Source organism: Lissotriton vulgaris, chromosome 9, assembly GCF_964263255.1.
Source record: "Lissotriton vulgaris chromosome 9, aLisVul1.2, whole genome shotgun sequence".
NCBI lineage: Eukaryota > Metazoa > Chordata > Amphibia > Caudata > Salamandridae > Lissotriton > Lissotriton vulgaris.
The window spans coordinates 855,927,129-855,946,112 of record NC_141697.1 but is presented as its reverse complement, the minus strand read 5'-3'; the positions used below and the strand labels follow the sequence as shown (position 1 = coordinate 855,946,112).

The 18,984-nt window shown below is 41.6% G+C and overlaps 1 protein-coding gene across 2 annotated transcripts in view; it reads right to left on the bottom strand.

Annotated features, from left to right (window-relative positions):
• Positions 1 to 18,984, bottom strand: part of LOC147692364 (cytochrome P450 2G1-like) — a 905,835-nt gene that overhangs the window by 222,383 nt on the left and 664,468 nt on the right. For both annotated transcript variants that reach the window (XM_086938588.1, XM_086938587.1), the window contains one exon: positions 5,861 to 6,048. In XM_086938588.1, coding sequence (XP_086794714.1) covers positions 5,861 to 6,048 — 188 coding nt within the window. The remainder of the gene's footprint in view (positions 1 to 5,860; positions 6,049 to 18,984) is intronic.

Genomic DNA, 18,984 nt, shown 5'->3' with positions numbered 1-18,984 from the left:
ACTTTCAGGACCTTCCCCCGTTTGGACGAAATGATATATTCTGTCTAGATGATCAATCATTCCTGGTAGTAACATTAAATAGTTTGCAACTCGTCGTAAACGTACTGATGCTAGCATCATTCTGTCGTCTTTACCGGGTACTGGATCATATCTACAGTCTGTGAGAGGCTCTTTAAGTATGTCGTAACTCGCTGTTTGAGGTGTACGTTGCTTTGCTAAATCCCTATAAGTCAGTCGATGTGTTTGTGGCGGCGTTCGAAAACCTCCTGTCGCACCTCCTGAGGTGCCAGGTCCAAAAGGATTTAGTGGATGAATACCAGGAATAACGAGAGGGGAAGTGATAATAGGTGCGGGAAGTGCTGGGGGAACAGGCGCAGGATGTGGAACGGGAGGAGGAGTTTGTTGTTGCGGAAATGGTAGATTATCTTGGGGTGGGTTGCCGTCAGCAGGTGGTGCATGGACACGTGCATTTGTATATGCGGGAGCTACATCGTCTAAATAGGAAGAAAGGAATATGTCTTTTGCGGTCTTGTGGCGTAATTTAGTCGGAACTAATGGAGGGGGCAGATCTTTTGGTGCTTCCGGGGTGGCCTTAGGTAAACCCTCGGCCAAAAGAGGATACATACCATTCGCAAGAGTATTTCGCTGTCGGTCTACTTGTTCTGCTTTGACTCGTATACCTTCCTCAACTAATTCATTTTCTCGGACTTTTTCTGAATCTTCCCTATGTTTTTCTGCTTTTCTGAATTCTTTTTCTGTTCGTTTATGCGATTCTTTACGCCACAATTCTATGGCATCTTTCTGAGATTGTCTGGCTTTCTTTTTCCATAGTGCTTCTTCTACTCTCATGATGCAATCTGCATCCCATGTCCCTGTAACGGGCCATCTATATTTCTCTTCTAGGTTCTTAGTATAATCGGCCCATAAATCTAGGTACAGTATGGCATCTAAGCCATGCTTATGGTACATAAAATTTCTGGGAGTGTCCCTGGGTGGGACAGGAATTGCTTCCTCTAGTATCCCTTTCCTAGTTCCTATCTGTTTTAATTTGCTGAATAATGGCATCTTGGTACTTGACAATTGATACTTTCTCGAACTCGAACACAGCTGATATACAAAAACACAGTAAAACAGTCACTCATACCACGACATTAATCACATAAAAACATTTTGAACACATATTGACTACCCTTGAACACTATAACGAGAACAAAATCGAACCCTTGAATGTCTTGATATACTGCTAAACAGTACAGATACACTGCTAAAACAGTGCAGACCGGGTCTGTGTACCCAAACCAGTCTTTCCCGGATACATAGTAATGCACCCGTGTAGATGCGTCCCCAGCAACGGTACTCACCGGGAAGCACGGAACGGAAGGCCTCGGAAACTCGACTGGACTGGACCGGACTGGACTGGACTCGACTCGTGACGTAGATACTTCGGAACTGGTGGGCCTCTAGATACCTCGGACCTTGTTCTCTTTGGCTGGGCTCTGGTCGGGATTCTCCGCACTCCTCACCGCCTCGTCTGGGTGCTGATCGCAGTCTCCGTCACCTCCGTAGGCCTGAGGGAGATACAGGAAATCCTGCGGGTACGCGTAATTGTCCGTCTTGGCTGGGGCAGGGGGCAAAGCCTGCAACGCACCTACCGGCGCGTGGGGTGGGGGAGGGGTCCCTGTTCGGGCGCCAAATTAATGTGGTAAATAAATATTTACCATCGGAATTTCTATGCAGTAAAGTTCAATAAAATAACTCAATCGAAAATAAAGAGACAAAGTCCGTGGCAGCTGAGTTATAAGGGGTTTTATTCCATAAAATGGAATGGTTCGAACCAGGGTATCATGTTCCTTTCACCATAAAGGATCAGGAAGGGATAGAGCATACTTTATTGACAGAGTACAACTTTTATAGTTAATGCACATAATGGTGAGGAATACAGAAGGCCTAACAGCTGAGAGAAACGAGATAAGAACACATGTGCGTAGCAATACGTAATCAGAAGGCGTGCACTTAGGGCGTACACAGAGGTGTGTGCTAGAAACGTCACATGAAAGTGTCACAAGTGGGTGGATACATAGTGGAATCTTGCAGTGTCAGCAGAAATCTGTATCAAGGATGCGCGCGCAGCAGCATGACGTGTGACTGATGTGAGGCTGGAGGGTGCAGGGGACTTGACATTTAGCACTAGAGGAAAGAGACAGAAGTCTGGCATGTCAGATCAACTTGTTCCTAAATCATATCTAATATCTTGTGTTTGGGGAACTATATTATCTAGAAGGAAAGGTCTCTCGGGCAGAGGCTACTCTATACTGACTATTAATGCGTGCATGTGTGACTACGTGTCTGCGTGTAATGCGAGGGGCCATGGGCCTACCATGGTAACAGGAGCAATGAATTACTTGCATGGAGACAGAGAGGCCGGGCCCTTTGCTCTGCAGCCGGGGAAATGTTTATCTATTCTGCTAGACTGGAATGTGTTTTCGAGGAGCTGAACTCGGCTATACTGATAACTTGAAGGCAAAATACTGTCTTTGGCAGGCAAGCAGGCCGAGCCGGGCACCGCTCGCCGCGCAGGGAGTAGGACAGAGGTCAGGGAGGCATCCCACGTTGCAGCTTTTCAGGAGGCAGGGAACAGGAAGGGCTTGATGGCAGAAATCAGGGCCTAGCTCTGCAGGACTAGGAAAAACGTGGGAGTGCACCATGAAAAGACGTTGGCAAGGCATACTTAGGAACTGAATTATCGATCCATTCATGGTGGATCTGAAAGAGGACATGTTAACGTTGGACGCAAATGTATTTGCGTCTTCATAGCAGGTCGAGGAGGGAAGTTACATGCACTTTAAGCTCGTACACGGAGACGGTGGGGTTCACGTTAGGGGACACAATTGACTATAAAAATTTATATTACCTCACTTGGACCCGCCACACATGGGGCCTGGGACCCACCACAACACCACACATGGAGCTTAGTATTACATGTCTTTATATGTCCGACTGTAACTGCAAACTCAACACTTAAAAGCAGCCTTCATAGCATGCCCCTCTAAGACTTATGTCACAGTTCTATGGTGTCCACCAGTAACCAAAAGCGTTCCATCATTTCTGATCCACAAGGCACTACATCTCCCCCGTTGTTAAGTAAAAAAATCACCTTTGTTTCTTGTATTTCATTGTTGCTGCAAATGAACCTTGACTTTTTAAGATCATCGATGCAGCCCATTAAACACTTCAGTTTGCGAAGGTGTAAGTTGTCACAATGGGGATAATTAATTGTATTTCTCCTCAGGTATAATGTTTATCGATGCACCACTGTTGATAATGAAAGGTATTGAACAGCCTTTTATTTTCAGCGTAATCTTCAGACAATGTTTCAATGACTGTGGTGTTTTGGTATGTCGATCTTGCTTTGACTGACATTTTTCTTCACAATTGGTCAAACCAACATGCAAACACTTTTCTGTGGTAAACATCGACATTGCAAAGTAATTTTCTTCACTTTCACTTAGAACTGATACAGAACAACTGCTTGATGATGATTACAATGAGAATTGACTTTGTTCAGTGTCAATTTGTCATAGCTGATGTTGCCACCTGGCCTTGTGGTTGTGTGTTGAACATTGCTTCTGGAACATTCTGGTGGTCAGTTTGTCTTTTCACTGTGACTCACTATTTCCTTCTGTTTGCAAGCTGTCACAAAATGGTTTTCCTTCCCAGATATTTTACTTATCTGTGCAAGAGCAGGAAATTTACCTTTGTTTGGAAACAAAAATCCACATCTAATACACATATTTTTCTATGTGTAGATATCACTATGGGTCCTTCAGTTTTTGGTATTGGCTTACTTTTAGCACTCAAAATTCATTCTGGGCACCTTCGGCCTATATGCCAGCAGCTTTTTAATCAGCATGGTTTCAGCTCTGGCAGCCAAGAACTCTTGCTCCAGACTAAGAGTTTCTATCAGCATTCACCTTTTGACGTATAGCTTCTTCATCATTAATTTCACGAAATGTACAATGTCTGATGAGTGTGACGAGTCTCTTCACAAATGTATTATTGGTTTCATCGAATTCATTGTGTTCTTGGTTGAAGATGGATTGTTTGGAAACAACATCTGCCTTTGGATTAAACTTGAGATTCAACACTTCTTTAAGCTGATGATTTATGACTTCGTCAGTTCACACATTTTCTTTATGACTTATCTTATACCATCACTAGCACTTTTTAGCAATCTCTTCAAGTGCATCAATTAAATCATCAAAAGTCTCTATTGAAACATTCCATCTATTGCCAAAATTCCGCTTTTTGATGGTATCGAACGTTGATGGTGGTTTTAAGAAAGGGGCAGAGTTGTAGCCATTTCCTGGTGTGGCTGACATTGAAGTTGGAGCTCTTTCCAGCTCCCTTGGCTGTTCATCTTGAATTTGTTTATGGGAACCATCTCTGAGGCCTTGAGATCGGCCCCTGGATCACCCTTTATAACTTTGAAAATGATGTCCTCAGTCTTTGCCTCCATTCTCCTAGCCCTTCCACAGTTCCGAAGATAGCTTCAGTCGCTTCGGCTTTTCACCATGTTGGTATCCACAACCCTTGTGCTTTGTCTGTGTTGTGGCGCCTGGCACTGAGGTTGTTCCAGATCACTTTCCTCAGGTTCTGGTGAATAAATAACTGTTTTATTCTTTGGCGTCTCTTTGAGTGCTCTTTGTCTTCACTTTAGAATTGTAGTGTTATCTTGCAATTAGTGATTGTCAATAGCTGCTCTTTGAAAATCTGTTAGTATCTGCCTTCAGCATTACATCTACAGCATTATGTGTTACATCTGACTGTATTTTGTATTGAAGTGCGGTATCATTATGTACGGACTGACCAGTGGGTTCTCAGTCATTGATATGTAAATTTCTTTGCAATGCTTTTTTTGTTTTCAGCTTTTTACAGCAGATTCAGTTGCACTTTGACTCCACATGCGTTAAGCATAAGTTCCGTTATTCGTCTGCAACACATGTGGCACTCGAAATCAGTTTGCATGGGCCATGGCAAACTCTCTGGGAGAGCACTGTTGATCTAAGGGTTACTTATTGCCTAACTCGTCGACAGTTGTAGCATCTTTCCCAGCCTGGGTGCCCTTTCAATGACTATGCAACACACGGAGCTCAGAATTACACACTTTTATTCGTCTACATATAACTGTGACCTCAACATTCTAAACCAGCCTTCATTGCATTATGCTCTAACATTTACATCACAGTTATACAGAGTATATCAGGAACCAAAAGGGTTCCATTATTCTAACTCACAAGGCACTACAGTGTGGTCATCATAAATGGCTCTATAGCACAGTCATTCATGGCAGGTGGCCTTTGAAAGGGGGCATGTGGGAAATGTAACAAAGGGGTGGCACAAGGAATAGATTTAGTAGATAAGTAGTTAGATGTTGTTTTGGGCACATCTGGGCTACACGAAAATGGGTAAAATCACCAAAGGCTGATGCTGGTAGGAGCTCATCCGAGATAATGCATGCCTTGCCCAGGTGGAGAACGTACATGTTTTAGTTTACCGGATTGCTGTGGCTGGTGCAGTTCTTCTATCCACGTATTGCTTTTGCTTTGACCTCTAGCAGAAGGGATTTTCATACATAAAGGTAGAGCTTTGGCAGTATTAGCCCTAGTTTTCAACTTAACTGGTATTTGAATGGGTAAAGAGGAATATTACACAACTACACCTGAAACAGTCAACATTCACTTAATTAAAGTTATGATTTGATCATTCATTTTGTGAAATGAAGGTTTCCAGATGAATTTGGTACAAAGGAAAAAACAAGATACAACACTCTTCGAAACTCTTAATAAATAAATAAGCATACCTTTGGGATAGTGAAACCCCTGAATTGGGTGTCTTGTATCACTGAATGCATGACACCCATTGGAAACATGTCTATGTATCGCTGGACTTCATGAATAACGGCTTCGGTGAAATGCATTTTGTTCCTATCCTCTACAGCTGGGCGTCGTTTTCGTCCAATAACATTGTCAATCTCTGTTTGCAATTTTTCTGTAGGGAGATGAAAAAATGTTTGGCAATTTGTAAATTTCGTTAAAAAAACACACCTTTAAGCCATGAAAGCAGTCTGACCATGAACGAAGTGTTACAAAGTTGAATTAGTCATATTCAAAATTTGAATGATGATTACGAAATGTCATACAATTTAGCTCTATGGGAGATTGAGCAGAAAATGACTCACTGGAGTAGAAAATAAATCACTGAAGCAGAAAATGAGTCATGTAAGGGATTTTCTGGTCAAGTAATTTCCCTTAGTATACGTCGTGTAATTTTTATGCAAAACTACATACCCTTTGCTTTGCATAATCTGCTACATTTTTTTACATGAAATGAAACCAAGTTTGCCCAGATATTAAATAGATGTGTAAGACACTAGGGGGCTTATTTATGAGCCCCTTGCGACACTATTGCACCACTGTTGTGTTACGTTTTGTGATGCAGCGGTGGCAAACACAATATGCCAAATTGCGCCATATTTACATGGTGACGCATCTAGGCAGATGTGCCACCTTGTAAAGCCCTACGCCACATTACACCTGCGTCAGGCATAATGTACGCAGGGTGGGCGTTCCCATGCAACAAAGCCTCGTAGGAGTGGCGCAGCAAAATCTATCAGATTTCACAGCGCCATTTCTAGGACCCCACTGCGTCAAAACCTTACACCTGCCTCATAGCAGGCATAATGGTGACGCAGTGCTATGTGTGTGGGCCTGCCTCATTAACTGCTGAAGTTGCGTCATGCTTGCGACACAACTCTATCAATGTATGACTTTCGCGGCAACAGATATGTCAGGATTCTTGATGCATCAGTGACTCCTTTTAACATGTAGCGCCGTACAGTGTATATAGGGCGCATCCATTATGCCGCAAGGAGTCACATCACTGTTTTCACGCAGCGAAGCAACAGTTTGTGTAAATAAGCCCCTAGTTGCTTTACATGAAGATTCTTGGGAAGACATTAGGAGGGCATTTAGATTCATGTGCTAGTTTTCAAAAGAAGAGATCTTATTTTGACAGAGGGAGGGCAGATTTATTATGCAACATGACACAAAGGGGCTTATTATAATGTCGGTCAGAGTTGTCTCAGATTGACACCGTCTCGGATACAGGACCAACCGACCTCTTGCGGGTGGTTCCGACACCCTGATTACAATGCCACCGAACACTGTTCACATCGATACTCACATTTCTCTAAGGGAGCTTGTGTTACAGCCACAGCATTGAAGTGCTTTACGCAAAGTAGCAGCTTACTCTAGAACCAATTGTTAGAGTTTTACCCAATTTTAATGGTAATTGGTGGTTACTGCTTATTGTTGGTTATTGAGATTAGTCTTGTGCTTTCAAGGCTCTCTGGTTTCTTTGTAGCACATAAAATAAACAGTAGTTAGATGAGATGATTGGTGTGAGTTCATGAAAATGGCTACTGGAATGAACAGATAGGAGAAATAGTTATTGTTAATTCTTCTGGAATATCCTTTCAAAGAAAGAATTTTTGATCTATGAAGTGAGATGTGGACAGTTTGCATCAACGCAATCATAGAGAATAAGGAAGGCAGGTATGCAACTTAGAGTCATGATTTTTAAGTTTGGAAAAAATATCACTTTTGTACAAAATTCTGCAATATTTAATGGGGAAAAGCCGAAAAATGCATACAAGATCAGGCAATGCTCTCACAAAGTTCCTTTTCTTGTTTCAGGTACATAGCAGGACCAAGTCCAAAGTTCCAACACAAGAAGATCGGGACAACCAGGATTCAGCTGGTAGCAGAGTGCTGCAGTATTGGTGGCTGGAGTGCTAAGACAAAGGGGGCCACTTGGAAAGACACTGAACAGGAGGGCTTAGAGGTAAGTCCAGTGGGTCCTAAAGGAGATAGGCGGTCACAAGTGTTGCAGAACCATAGGGATACAGCTGGTTCATGATTACTGGGGCTTGGCGCAGAGAAAATAGGTCAGCCGGTCATTGTGAGTCGAGAAGTCCTCGCAGTCAGGAGCAGGCAACTTAGAGAGGTGATCTCAGGACAGCATGGCCAGTCAGAATGTGTGTCTCAGGTGCCTCGATGTTCATCGATCGGTGCTTGCTTCTGAGGTAGCTAGAGTCCAGCACGTAATCTTCATCTCGCTTGTTGCTGTAGGGGTCCGGTACCCTGGGTATTAGTAGATCTTGGTGTCTCCTAACTCTCTGTAAAGACAGATCAGACCCTCCGGAGTGGATGTACCTCTTTTCGTGCTGGTGTTTTGTCAAAGTGGTCTAGGAGGAGCACATCAACAAATTGGACTCAGCTGGATAGGTGCCTGCAGTGCGTAGGGTAGTGATACCTTAACTCCAAGGGAGGTTCTAGGCCACTTCTCAAAGTCTTGAGGAGCTCTACGGTTCTTGCAGTATTCACAAATTCAGAACAACACAGCACACTACCATTGTCAAGTCCTAAGGCAGCAGGCTGGATTTGGAGCCAATTTCTTCTGCAGCAGGGCTTCAGTTCTCGGGAAGCAAATTTTCTTTGTCCTTCTCATCTTTTTGCCCATTGAATTTTGGTTCCAAGTCTAGGGATGTCACCAAAATACTGAATTTAAGGGCATTACAGGGGAGTAGACAGGTAGTAGCAATGGGTTCCCTATCTTTAGGGTACCTACACCCTCAAATTGGCCATTTCATGTGGGAAGAAGCATTATCCTAGCCCTGATGAGTTGTTTCTCCACCATTTCAACATGGTAGATTTTCAGGAGAGGGGTTCACACCACCTGCCACACCTTAGAGGTATTGCTGGCTGAATGTCGACAGAATTTGTCATCTAACTAATTTTCCCTTTTGTCCTTCCATCAAATGTAGAGCATGACAGGTGGGTTGGCATCCCCAATATATAGGAAAGCCTGGGCTGAACTTCATAGGTGGCAACTACTTTAAAGCTTCCCACCCTGGAAGGCCATTCCTGCTTGGAGGAGGCGTGAAGCACCTTTGCCAAGAGCAGGCTTTGTTTCGGGCCTCTGAGAGCGCTGGCTCTCAGTCTCACCCTATGAGATCAGAAACATGTCTGGTGGTGGCAGACTGGCTATGACTAGTTAGGGACCACTCTATTGCTTGGTAGGTTTTCAGAGGAGTCTCTAAAGGGTCTCTTGTGTGTATTTATTAATAGATCTCACACTGGCATCAATGAGGATTATTAAGACAAGACATTTGGTACCAAACATCTTAGGGTACAGTGAATCCGTCATAGAGCTAGGAAACATGTTATGACAAGTATCTAGCCCATGCACTCTTTACGGCTTCCCTGTACACTTACAATATGCAGGGCCATGTCTGCTCATGCAGATATGTCCACACATGGGATATAGGGCACTCTGCCTTAGGGCTGTAAGGCCAGCAGTAGGAGTGAATTAACTATATCTCATTCAGTGTGCAAAGCATGGAACACAGGGTTGTATGCCATGTTGACTCTTCTGATTTGTTTGCACCTAGACATGCATCCTGCCGTGGCCGTTTGTGTGACCTGGATGAGGGATCTCTGGGGTGGCACAATTTGTGCTGATGGCTCAGTGGAACCTCCTCAGGTCCCATGCCCTAGGCACCAGTGGCACCATTTACTGGAGAATTACAAGGGCAGCTGAAGGTGTGCCAAACATGGTACAGTTTTAGGGAAAAGGTCTGCCCCCTAAGAAACTTAGTAGAAGGGACCCAGTGCACTTACAGTTCGAAATCACATCAAGCAAATCGTGGGGGCCGAACCATATCAAAAGAGCACTTTCCTATGCTGAGTAAGTGCATAAGTGGTGTATGTGTGAGTGAATGAATGCATGAGTGTTGTAAGGGTGATTGATGGAGTGCCTGAGTAAGTGTATGGGTGAGTGAGTGCATGACTGTGAGTATGGGTGATTAACTGAGTGTGTGTATGAATGAGTGAGTGCATGAAGGCAAACTTACCACTAGACTACACAGGAAGGAAACTGCAGGCAACAGTCTCCTTCATGCCCTCAGTGTTCATCCAGATACACGCAAGTGGAGTATACCGTATGGAGAGTTACTGAGGGCAAGAAGAAACTACAGCAGGGATGAACTCTATGAGTTAGAACAAACAAGGATGCTAACTAGATTTAGAGAACGTGGGTATCCTGAGTGGGTCCTCAGTAAAGCTATGAACAAAGTAAAAGACACGTCAAGGTCAAGCACCCTTGAGAACAAGCAAAAAACCTTTGAATTATAACTAGTAACTAGAGTAATCACCACATTTAACCAGGATTCCAACAAAGTACGGAGAGTGTTGGCGGATAACTGGAAAATACTTAAAGCAGACATCATCATAGGTCCCAGCATTGGGGATAGACCCTTAGTCACATACCAAAGACGTAGGAGTTTTAGGGATATTCTAGTGAAAAGGGATATCTCAAAAACCGCTAGTCAAAATGTTCATAACCTCAAGGGTTTCTAGCGGTGCGGTCACTGTAGAGCGTGCAAATCAAGCAATATGGTCAAAGAGGTGGAAATACCAGGCTCAAGAAAGAACCATAGCATAGGACAATTTTTGACATGAAGCACAAATTATGCAGTCTACGTTTTGGAATGTCCTTGTAAATTGCGCTATGTTGGTAGCACGGTGTGTATGGTGAAGAAACGGGTACAAGAACATCTCCGTGCCATCACGAACATCGACTTACATTATCCCATTGCAAGCAATTTCCAATAAGAACATCAGTCTAATAATGCACTCCTTAGATACTATGCCATTGAACAGGTGAATATAGGCAAGAGAGGAGGCAACAGGGAACTTGAGCTGAGGAAAAAAGAGTCTAAGTGGATTATTGAGCTCGAGACCAGGTTCCCAGGTGGGCATAGTTTGGACGAAGAATTAGCCACCCATTTGGATGACAATTAATCTGTATGTAATCTATCAATACTACAAAATGTGTGAATACAACTTGAATATTGTGCAATAGATGTAAATGCTTTTAGTACATTGATTTTAATGATTGTTTTCTCTTTGTCTGGTTGTTTGCAGAAGGAAAGGAAGGGACCCTTCACCTTCACTTTTGAAACTTCACGGGTTCCCTACCCTTTTCTTCATCAGATTAACACCACACACCTATAAGATAAGAGACACTGTATTTAGGGATGGGCACTTTTTTATTTAATATTTTTGTAGTAACTCTGTTTTTTAACGGATCTTTGAGTGATTGGAGGCTTTCGAATATGGCCACTTGGCGATGAAATGCTACCTGCACTCTACGAGAATGGGAACTGCGCAGCATTAGTCCTTTAGTATTGTCTGGGTGGGGAACTTTGAATTAAGGCACTAAACCGCTAAAACAGGTATCTACAATTGCAGAGACTTACCCCTAAGCGCCCTCACTTTTTTGAGACATTGGTTCCCAGTTGTGGCGCCAGAACAGTAAGCTTGCGTCTGTTGCATATGAGATACAAGAAAGTCATAATGCGCTTGTGTAGAATGATGCCTAGAACATGGTTTTATGACTGATCTTTACCCTCGTTACAGTTTGTGATTGAACATTATTAAGTACGAAGGAACTGTCTTGTGCATGAAATTTCGAGTTAGAAATGCATACAATGTTTTATGTTCTGCTCATAATGAACTGTGCCTGTTACACGATGGCGACCATTAGTGACGTTGATGCAGGCAGGAATGGAGTGCCTCATTTATGTTTATTGTTTATTTAAGCACGTCTGTGTATATTGAAAGTATCGTGTGACCAAGAAACCGCTGAGTGTCGAAACGCGTAACGGTATCATGGAATAAACCCTGGTGATTGAAATTCCCCTCTGAGTGCGCATTTTTCATTTTTGCAAACATTGGATATTACCTACTGGCGGTCGCCAGTAGGTAGTTATAGTTAGGATTTTTTTCAATGTTAAATCTCAAAATTCTATTTGGAATAACTTTGGAGCCGGTTGACGAATCTGCCTGAAAATTTCCACAAAATGGCCTCGTCGAGCTCCGGTCCTTCCCAGAAAGTTTGGGGGGGATTCGTCAAGCGGGGGCCGAGATAAAAGGGGGGTCCCAAAACGCGTTTTCTCCATGTTAATTTCCATAGGGCGGTCGATTTCACTTTTAGCCCGAACGGATGAATGGATTTCCACCAAACTTGGCAAAATTGTAGGGACTGGTAGCCCGATGTGCCTTTGCTATGTCTCAAGATATGTGCTCCAGTAGAATTTGAGTAATTTAAGTTTTAAAAAATATATATATCTGTAAGCGCGCACCGGTGCGCGCGCCGGCGAGCGCTCCGGTCGCGTCACGTGAGGTGCGCACTGAAAGCTGATTGGCTGTCGGGTGTCTGAAAACATTCGAAACAGACCGGAGCGGCCGCCATCTTGTGTCTCGGTAAAATCGAGACACAAGAGGTGTCAAAAACAAAGGGGGGAATTGACCATAAGGGGGCAGGGTAGACCCCCCCTGACCCCCTAGGTTTAATGTGGGGGCCATAAAAGGGCCCCGCGGGGTAAAAAAAAAAATATATTTTTTTTGATTATCGCGGGGGGCGCGCATGGTATGCGCACCGGGAAGCGCTCCTGGGAGAAAAGACAATGGCAGAATTTTAAAATTTAAGTCATTTTATATAAATGGGAGGTAGTTCTGAAAAGAACTGTTTTTTTATTCTTTTTGTTGTTTTATATTTTTTTTGGGAGTTTTTAAACTTTTTTTGCTTTTTTTGGTTTTTCTGAACATTTTTTGTTTTTTTTGTATTTTTTAAGGAGAGAAACAAAAACCAAGCATTTCAAACTGGCTCAACAGGAGAAAAAAAAAAGGGCAACAAATTAATATTTCCTTTGGCACTTGTGGTTTTCCCAAGCACGATTAATAAGAGTGATGCATTGCTCACCATAGCAAATCATTTGACCACAAAATTTACAAACCATTTTAAAATTTGAAAAGTTGGTTTGTATGATGGAGCATGTCTCCCTAACTTCCAGTCCTGATGGGGTGGGAACAGTAGTTTTGGAGGTGCTGGCAGAAGATTGTACAGGGTTTTTGGCCAGTTCCCTGACCTCTGCCCTAGAATAGTTGTTGGGATGTTTTCTTAGCATATGCCTAATCATTGTGTGGTTGCCGAAGGAGTACTTCTTGTTGGGATTCCCCCTTGACATCTCCTGATGACAGATAAGGCAGGTTGCTTTAGGTGCATTCACTTTTTTTTTGTCACTCGGGATAGAAAAAAATTGCCAAATGATGTGCTCTTTTGGTTTGTATGTTATGTTGTCCTCTGGGACGAATCTACTGTCCTCTTCGTCCTCATCTTCCTCCTGTTCTGGATCTGCACCACTGTGAAGTTGAGGAGGTCCTTGTGGTGGTGGTGGTGGTGGTGGTGGTCCAGAAGATACAGCAGCTGCAGCTAATGTAGCCATTTTCTATAGATAAAAGTAAAGGTCTTCCTCTCTCAAAGCAAAAAGGTAGAATAAGGAAAAAAGGTGGGGGCTTTCCTCATTTTGAAAAAAAAATATCCTGAACCAATGAGAAGTGTTAATTTTAGGTCACATGACTAGGGGTTTTATCATTATGAAACCAAAACTGTTATGAACCAATCAAAAGTGTTATTTTTAGGGCACATGACCCGACGCGCTTACGCTACGCGCCCAGGGGCGTGCCCGGGGGCGTGCCCCGGTTCACGTAGCGTAAGCGCGTCGGTGCGCTTACGTCGTGCGTTTCACGCATACGCGGCTACGCGATACGTCACGATCATGTTTTCGTTTGCGATATTGGCGCTCACGGGACGCTCCCCGGAGCGCGCCCGGGGGCGCTTTTCGGAAATACGCTTTTCGGGGCGCACTCCGGGGCGCGCTCTGGGAGCGCTCCCCCCAAAAATTAAAAAAAAAAAATGGGATAATTGTAGGGACAGGTAGCCCTATTCTGAAGTGGTTTCTAAAAAAATTAACTTTATAAAAATATGTATTGTGCTACATTGGGCTTAATATATGTTAGAGCCAAAATGTAGCCCAAATGTAGCCCAAAGTAGCCCAATGTAGCCCAAAGATGGCCACCAGAGACCAACAATTGTAAATGTAGCCCAAATTTCAACTAGATGTAGCCCAACTGTAGCCCAATGACAGAATGTACCAGAGTGTTAAAAAGAACAACTAGAGTGCTAACAGTCTTATTTATAAAGTGAAACTTATAGTTAGGAATTAGCATTAACAAAACCTATGAAATTCACTGAAAAAACCATAGGTGTCACACCAGTTATAGTTAGGAATTAGCATTTAAAAAACCTATGAAATTCACTGAAAAAACCATAGGTTTCACACCGGTTATAGTTAGGAATTAGCATTTAAAAACCCTATTAAATTCACTGAAAAAACCATAGGTTTCACACCAGTTATAGTTAGCTGGAAATTTTACTGATATAAAACCATTGAAATTCCCACGTTATAGTTAGTCGGACTCACTATAACTTGCGCGTGCAATGCACTGCTGATGACATCACATATTACATCACTCATGACATGGTGAGTGACATCACTCATGACATAGTAAATAGTCCAGTTGGGAAATAGTCCAGTTGCCGCGCTACTCCAACTATACAAGGCCAAAAGTGTAACTACAGCCTGTTATGGCAGTGAAATATGGGGATATGTTCCCTTGGACGTACTCCAGATAGTTGAAAACAATTTTTTAAAACAGATTTTAAGGGTCCCAAGGGGTACAGCAAACTTCTCTGTGCATGAAGAACTGGGGGTTCCGTATGTCAGCGATAAAATTGCATTGAATCCCCTGTTATGCTGGATGAATAGCTGGTTAAACGACAATATTCCACTGACCAAGCTTATTCTAAGAGAAGCACTTACTTGGGATAACAGGTTGGAGGTTCCTTGGCTTAAATACCTATCCAAATGTTTTGCTGATTTAGGCCGTCCTGAACTCTTTTTATGTCCGGAATCCATTACAAAAATGGATCTTACCTCGGTCAAAAATGCTTTTATTGACTCAAGACAACAGGAAAGGGAATCATGTGAATTAAATAAAGAAAGTGTACGTAATCACATACTAATTAAAAGCACTTTGCTTATGGAACCCTACCTGACATGGCAAATGTCAAGCTTTGACCGATTTTTGTTAACAAGGTTCAGGTTCAACCTGTTTCATCTCTTGTTGGCGGTACCTAAGGGATCTCATCGAGGTCAAGTGTTGCCAGCTTGCGGCTGCGACGATAAGTCTCCGCAAGACCTGGCACACTTCCTGTTTTTTTGTCCCTTTTATGCTGTACCAAGGAAGTTATGCTTGAAACCCTGTCTGAAAGAATTGAACTTTCATCAATATCGCCCTGCACAACATTTTTTACAGCTGCTAAATTGTGATTGCACTTTATTTGTATGTAGTTTTTTAAAAATGGCGATCAAATTCAGAAACAGTATGGAAGGATAATAATACTGATACAGCTATATATAACTGTTGTTAAAGGAACATTATTTTTTATATGGTCTCCAATATCTTGATATAGTGCTGTATTTTTAACTCTGTGATTTTTATCTCTAATTGATTATGACGTTTTAAGATTATGTGTATGTCATGTTATTAACTGTAATGTAAATACTTTTATGGTTGTCAATTCGAACAACCGAATAAAGTTATTTGACTTGACTTGACACTCATGACATCACTGATGACACCATCCTTGTGACACAGTGACAGACCTCCTCTCAGTGTAAAGTAACCCTTGAGACACATATTCAAAAATAGAAACTGAAATTTTTAAAAAATGGACATACCTATATCAGTTACAACAAGCAATTCTGTACTTCCACTATCTATATACACATCCACTCATTCACCAACAGTTCTATATAGTCACTCATACATATACTCACTCATCATATGAAGAGATACACCTATACATCCTGTTACACACCGACATTCATCCAAAAGTTACTCACACACATATTCACACGTGCAAATAAACTATTGAACAACCATTTATTTGAATATAGAGTTATACACACACTTCCACCTTACTTCTATTGAAAATTACACATATTTATTCTCTTAAACAATCACTTATAGAAACACATACTTATTTAAACAGGAACTCTTACAATCTCTTACTCTCACATATACTCACTTATATACATCAATATTCATATATACTAGATTAAAACATATGTAGTTACTGATAAAGACACTAGTGAGACAGTCATTCACTCACTAACGAACACATATAGACACTCATCCACCCATACAGTCCTGTACATATGCTGTCTTCAAAACACATACAAACAAAGAGTCAGTCACTCATGCATCTATGTGCTAAGTAATACCCCCACCAAACCATATAGACACTCAAACTGATACTAATAAAAATATCAAATAACCCATATACATACGCATGTAGCTACTTATCAACACATGTAGCCACTTATACACAAAGTGAAACACTAATATATGTATTTAAATATTTAAACATAACTCACTAATATTTATTTTTCAGAAAGACACATATTCACTGGATGGTGTCATCAGTGATGTCATGAGTGATGTCACTCACCATGTCATGAGTGATGTAATATGTGATGTCATCAGCAGTGCATTGCACGCGCAAGTTATAGTGAGTCCGACTAACTATAACGTGGGAATTTCAATGGTTTTATATCAGTAAAATTTCCAGCTAACTATAACTGGTGTGAAACCTATGGTTTTTTCAGTGAATTTAATAGGTTTTTTAAATGCTAATTCCTAACTATAACCGGTGTGAAACCTATGGTTTTTTCAGTGAATATATATATATATACATATATTTATAGCCAATAACATAAAATGTTTAACATTTTTCAATTTAATTCAAAATAAGAAATAATTTCATTTCATTTTAATCTTTATTTCGGTCATTTACAACCATAAAAGATACAATTTAAAAACAGCATTTCATTTGTATTACTATTTCTTCTTTCCACTTTACATAAATCAAAAGGAGGGTGGGACACAAGGACAAAAGGATACGATTGTGCATTTATATACTCAGCCTCTACACGCCATAAAACCTATCTAATTCACAAATACACATTTTAAAAACAAGCTAAGCATCCTTGTAAAAAAATTAAAAACATACACATTTTCACATTATACAGGATGGTTGAATCGCGTGGATTTTAACCCAATTGGAAAGTGCTAGTGCATTTCTTATTCAACTGTTTATTATAAATCTGGTCAAGTAGGATTTGTTCCTTAAAACTTTAACCCTCTTCTCTTCCTTAGCAGAAATACATTAAATAGCAACCTATATACAGACAAAACTATTATTTGTGAGGGATAGGTTCTTAGAATGCGCTCAGCATCACTACAACTCCTAATACCTATATACCTACAAAGGGGTTTAATCCAGCGTTTCCTTGCAGAGTTATATGCTGTACAGAAGAATAGTATGTGAGCATCATTTTCCTTTACTACCTCTGTGCATAGGGGACACAAATCACTTCCCTTGTCCCCCCTTTCTCGGTTCCAACTGGATATATTAACACCTATTTGCAAAATTCCGTATCTAAATTGCAAGAATAGAGATTTTGCTAACGGAGGTTCTATCTCGTCCAGAAAAGACTTTAGACGAGCAACATCTTTAAAGGCTAAGAACTTCATAGTTAAAGGCCCAACAGTCGAACTATGCAACAGACTATTTGCTATATGGGTCCAATATGTCACTTTTAAGTGTTTTTTACAAGGTGCAGTTAGATGTTGGGGATCTTCACAATAGTGGGATAAGCCTAACTTTTGCATCTACGTCATAACATGTCTTAGCCACGGGATGCCTCTACATCGTTTTATCTTTATAATTTTCTCCAACCCTGCTATATAGTGTATCAGGAGTCAACCAGATCCTGATCCAGAATAATAACGGTCTTAATGCTGCACAGTGGTCTGTATGTTTTATGTTCAGATCCATAGATACTGGCAGCAATGGTATCCTAGTTGGAAGTTTTAATAGTGCCTATAGAATTTATTTTCTTCCCGCTCAAAGTTCTTTTTACAATGGGATCCCCAGATCTCTGCCCCATAAAGCGCTGCTGATTGGGCTTTAGATTTATATACTTCCAATACAGGTGAAACAGCCTTGGATGTACTAGCCTCATGCTTATGTGGGTTTAGAGACATGTATTTAGTCTTACTGGAATTTATTTAGAGATCCCTCTGTAAACAGTTACTATTAAAAGCATCCATTAGGCATTGAAGTCCCTTGAGGGTTTGCGAAATTAAAATGGTATCGTCGGCAAATAATAAAGCCGGTACTGCTTCACCCCCAAGGTGTGGAGAATCATGCTTGCAATCCAGTAAGAACTTGGGGTTATCGTTTACGTACAGTGAAAAAAGGGTTGGTGCCAATACGCACCCCTGTCTGACTCCTCTTCTCACCGAGATCGGTTTAGTTAGTTCTCCCTTTGGTCCCCATCTTACCATAGCAAAGTTTCCTGTATGTAGCCTGATTAATTGCCTGAGTAATTCTGGTGGTACCCCGATTTTCTTCAGTGTGTCCCATAACTGGGAACGGGGGACCAGATCGAATGCAGCCCTTAAATCGATAAAAACAATGTATAGGCTGCCCTTCCTAAAAATAATATATTTCTAATAAATACACAGAAACCTAAATACTTGATCATTAGTACTCGTTTTTGGTCTAAACCCTGCTTGATACTTTGATAAAATATCCATCTCATCCATTCATTCTAATAATCTATTTAAAATATGCCTAGCATAAATTTTTTGTAAAATGTCAATTAAACTGATTGGGCGGTAGTTAGCTGGATCATGGCGATTGCCCTTTTTAAAAATCGTCACAAACTCTGCCCCTTTCCACGTGTCAGGGATTGGTGTCCCAGCTGCTATTGAGTTACATAAAAGGATAACTTAGGGGCTCCAAACTTCTAAATCATGTTTTAGTAAGTCGCCTGGGATCTTATCGGGCCAGGCGCCTTCCCTGGTTTAATGGCCGCTATAGCATTTT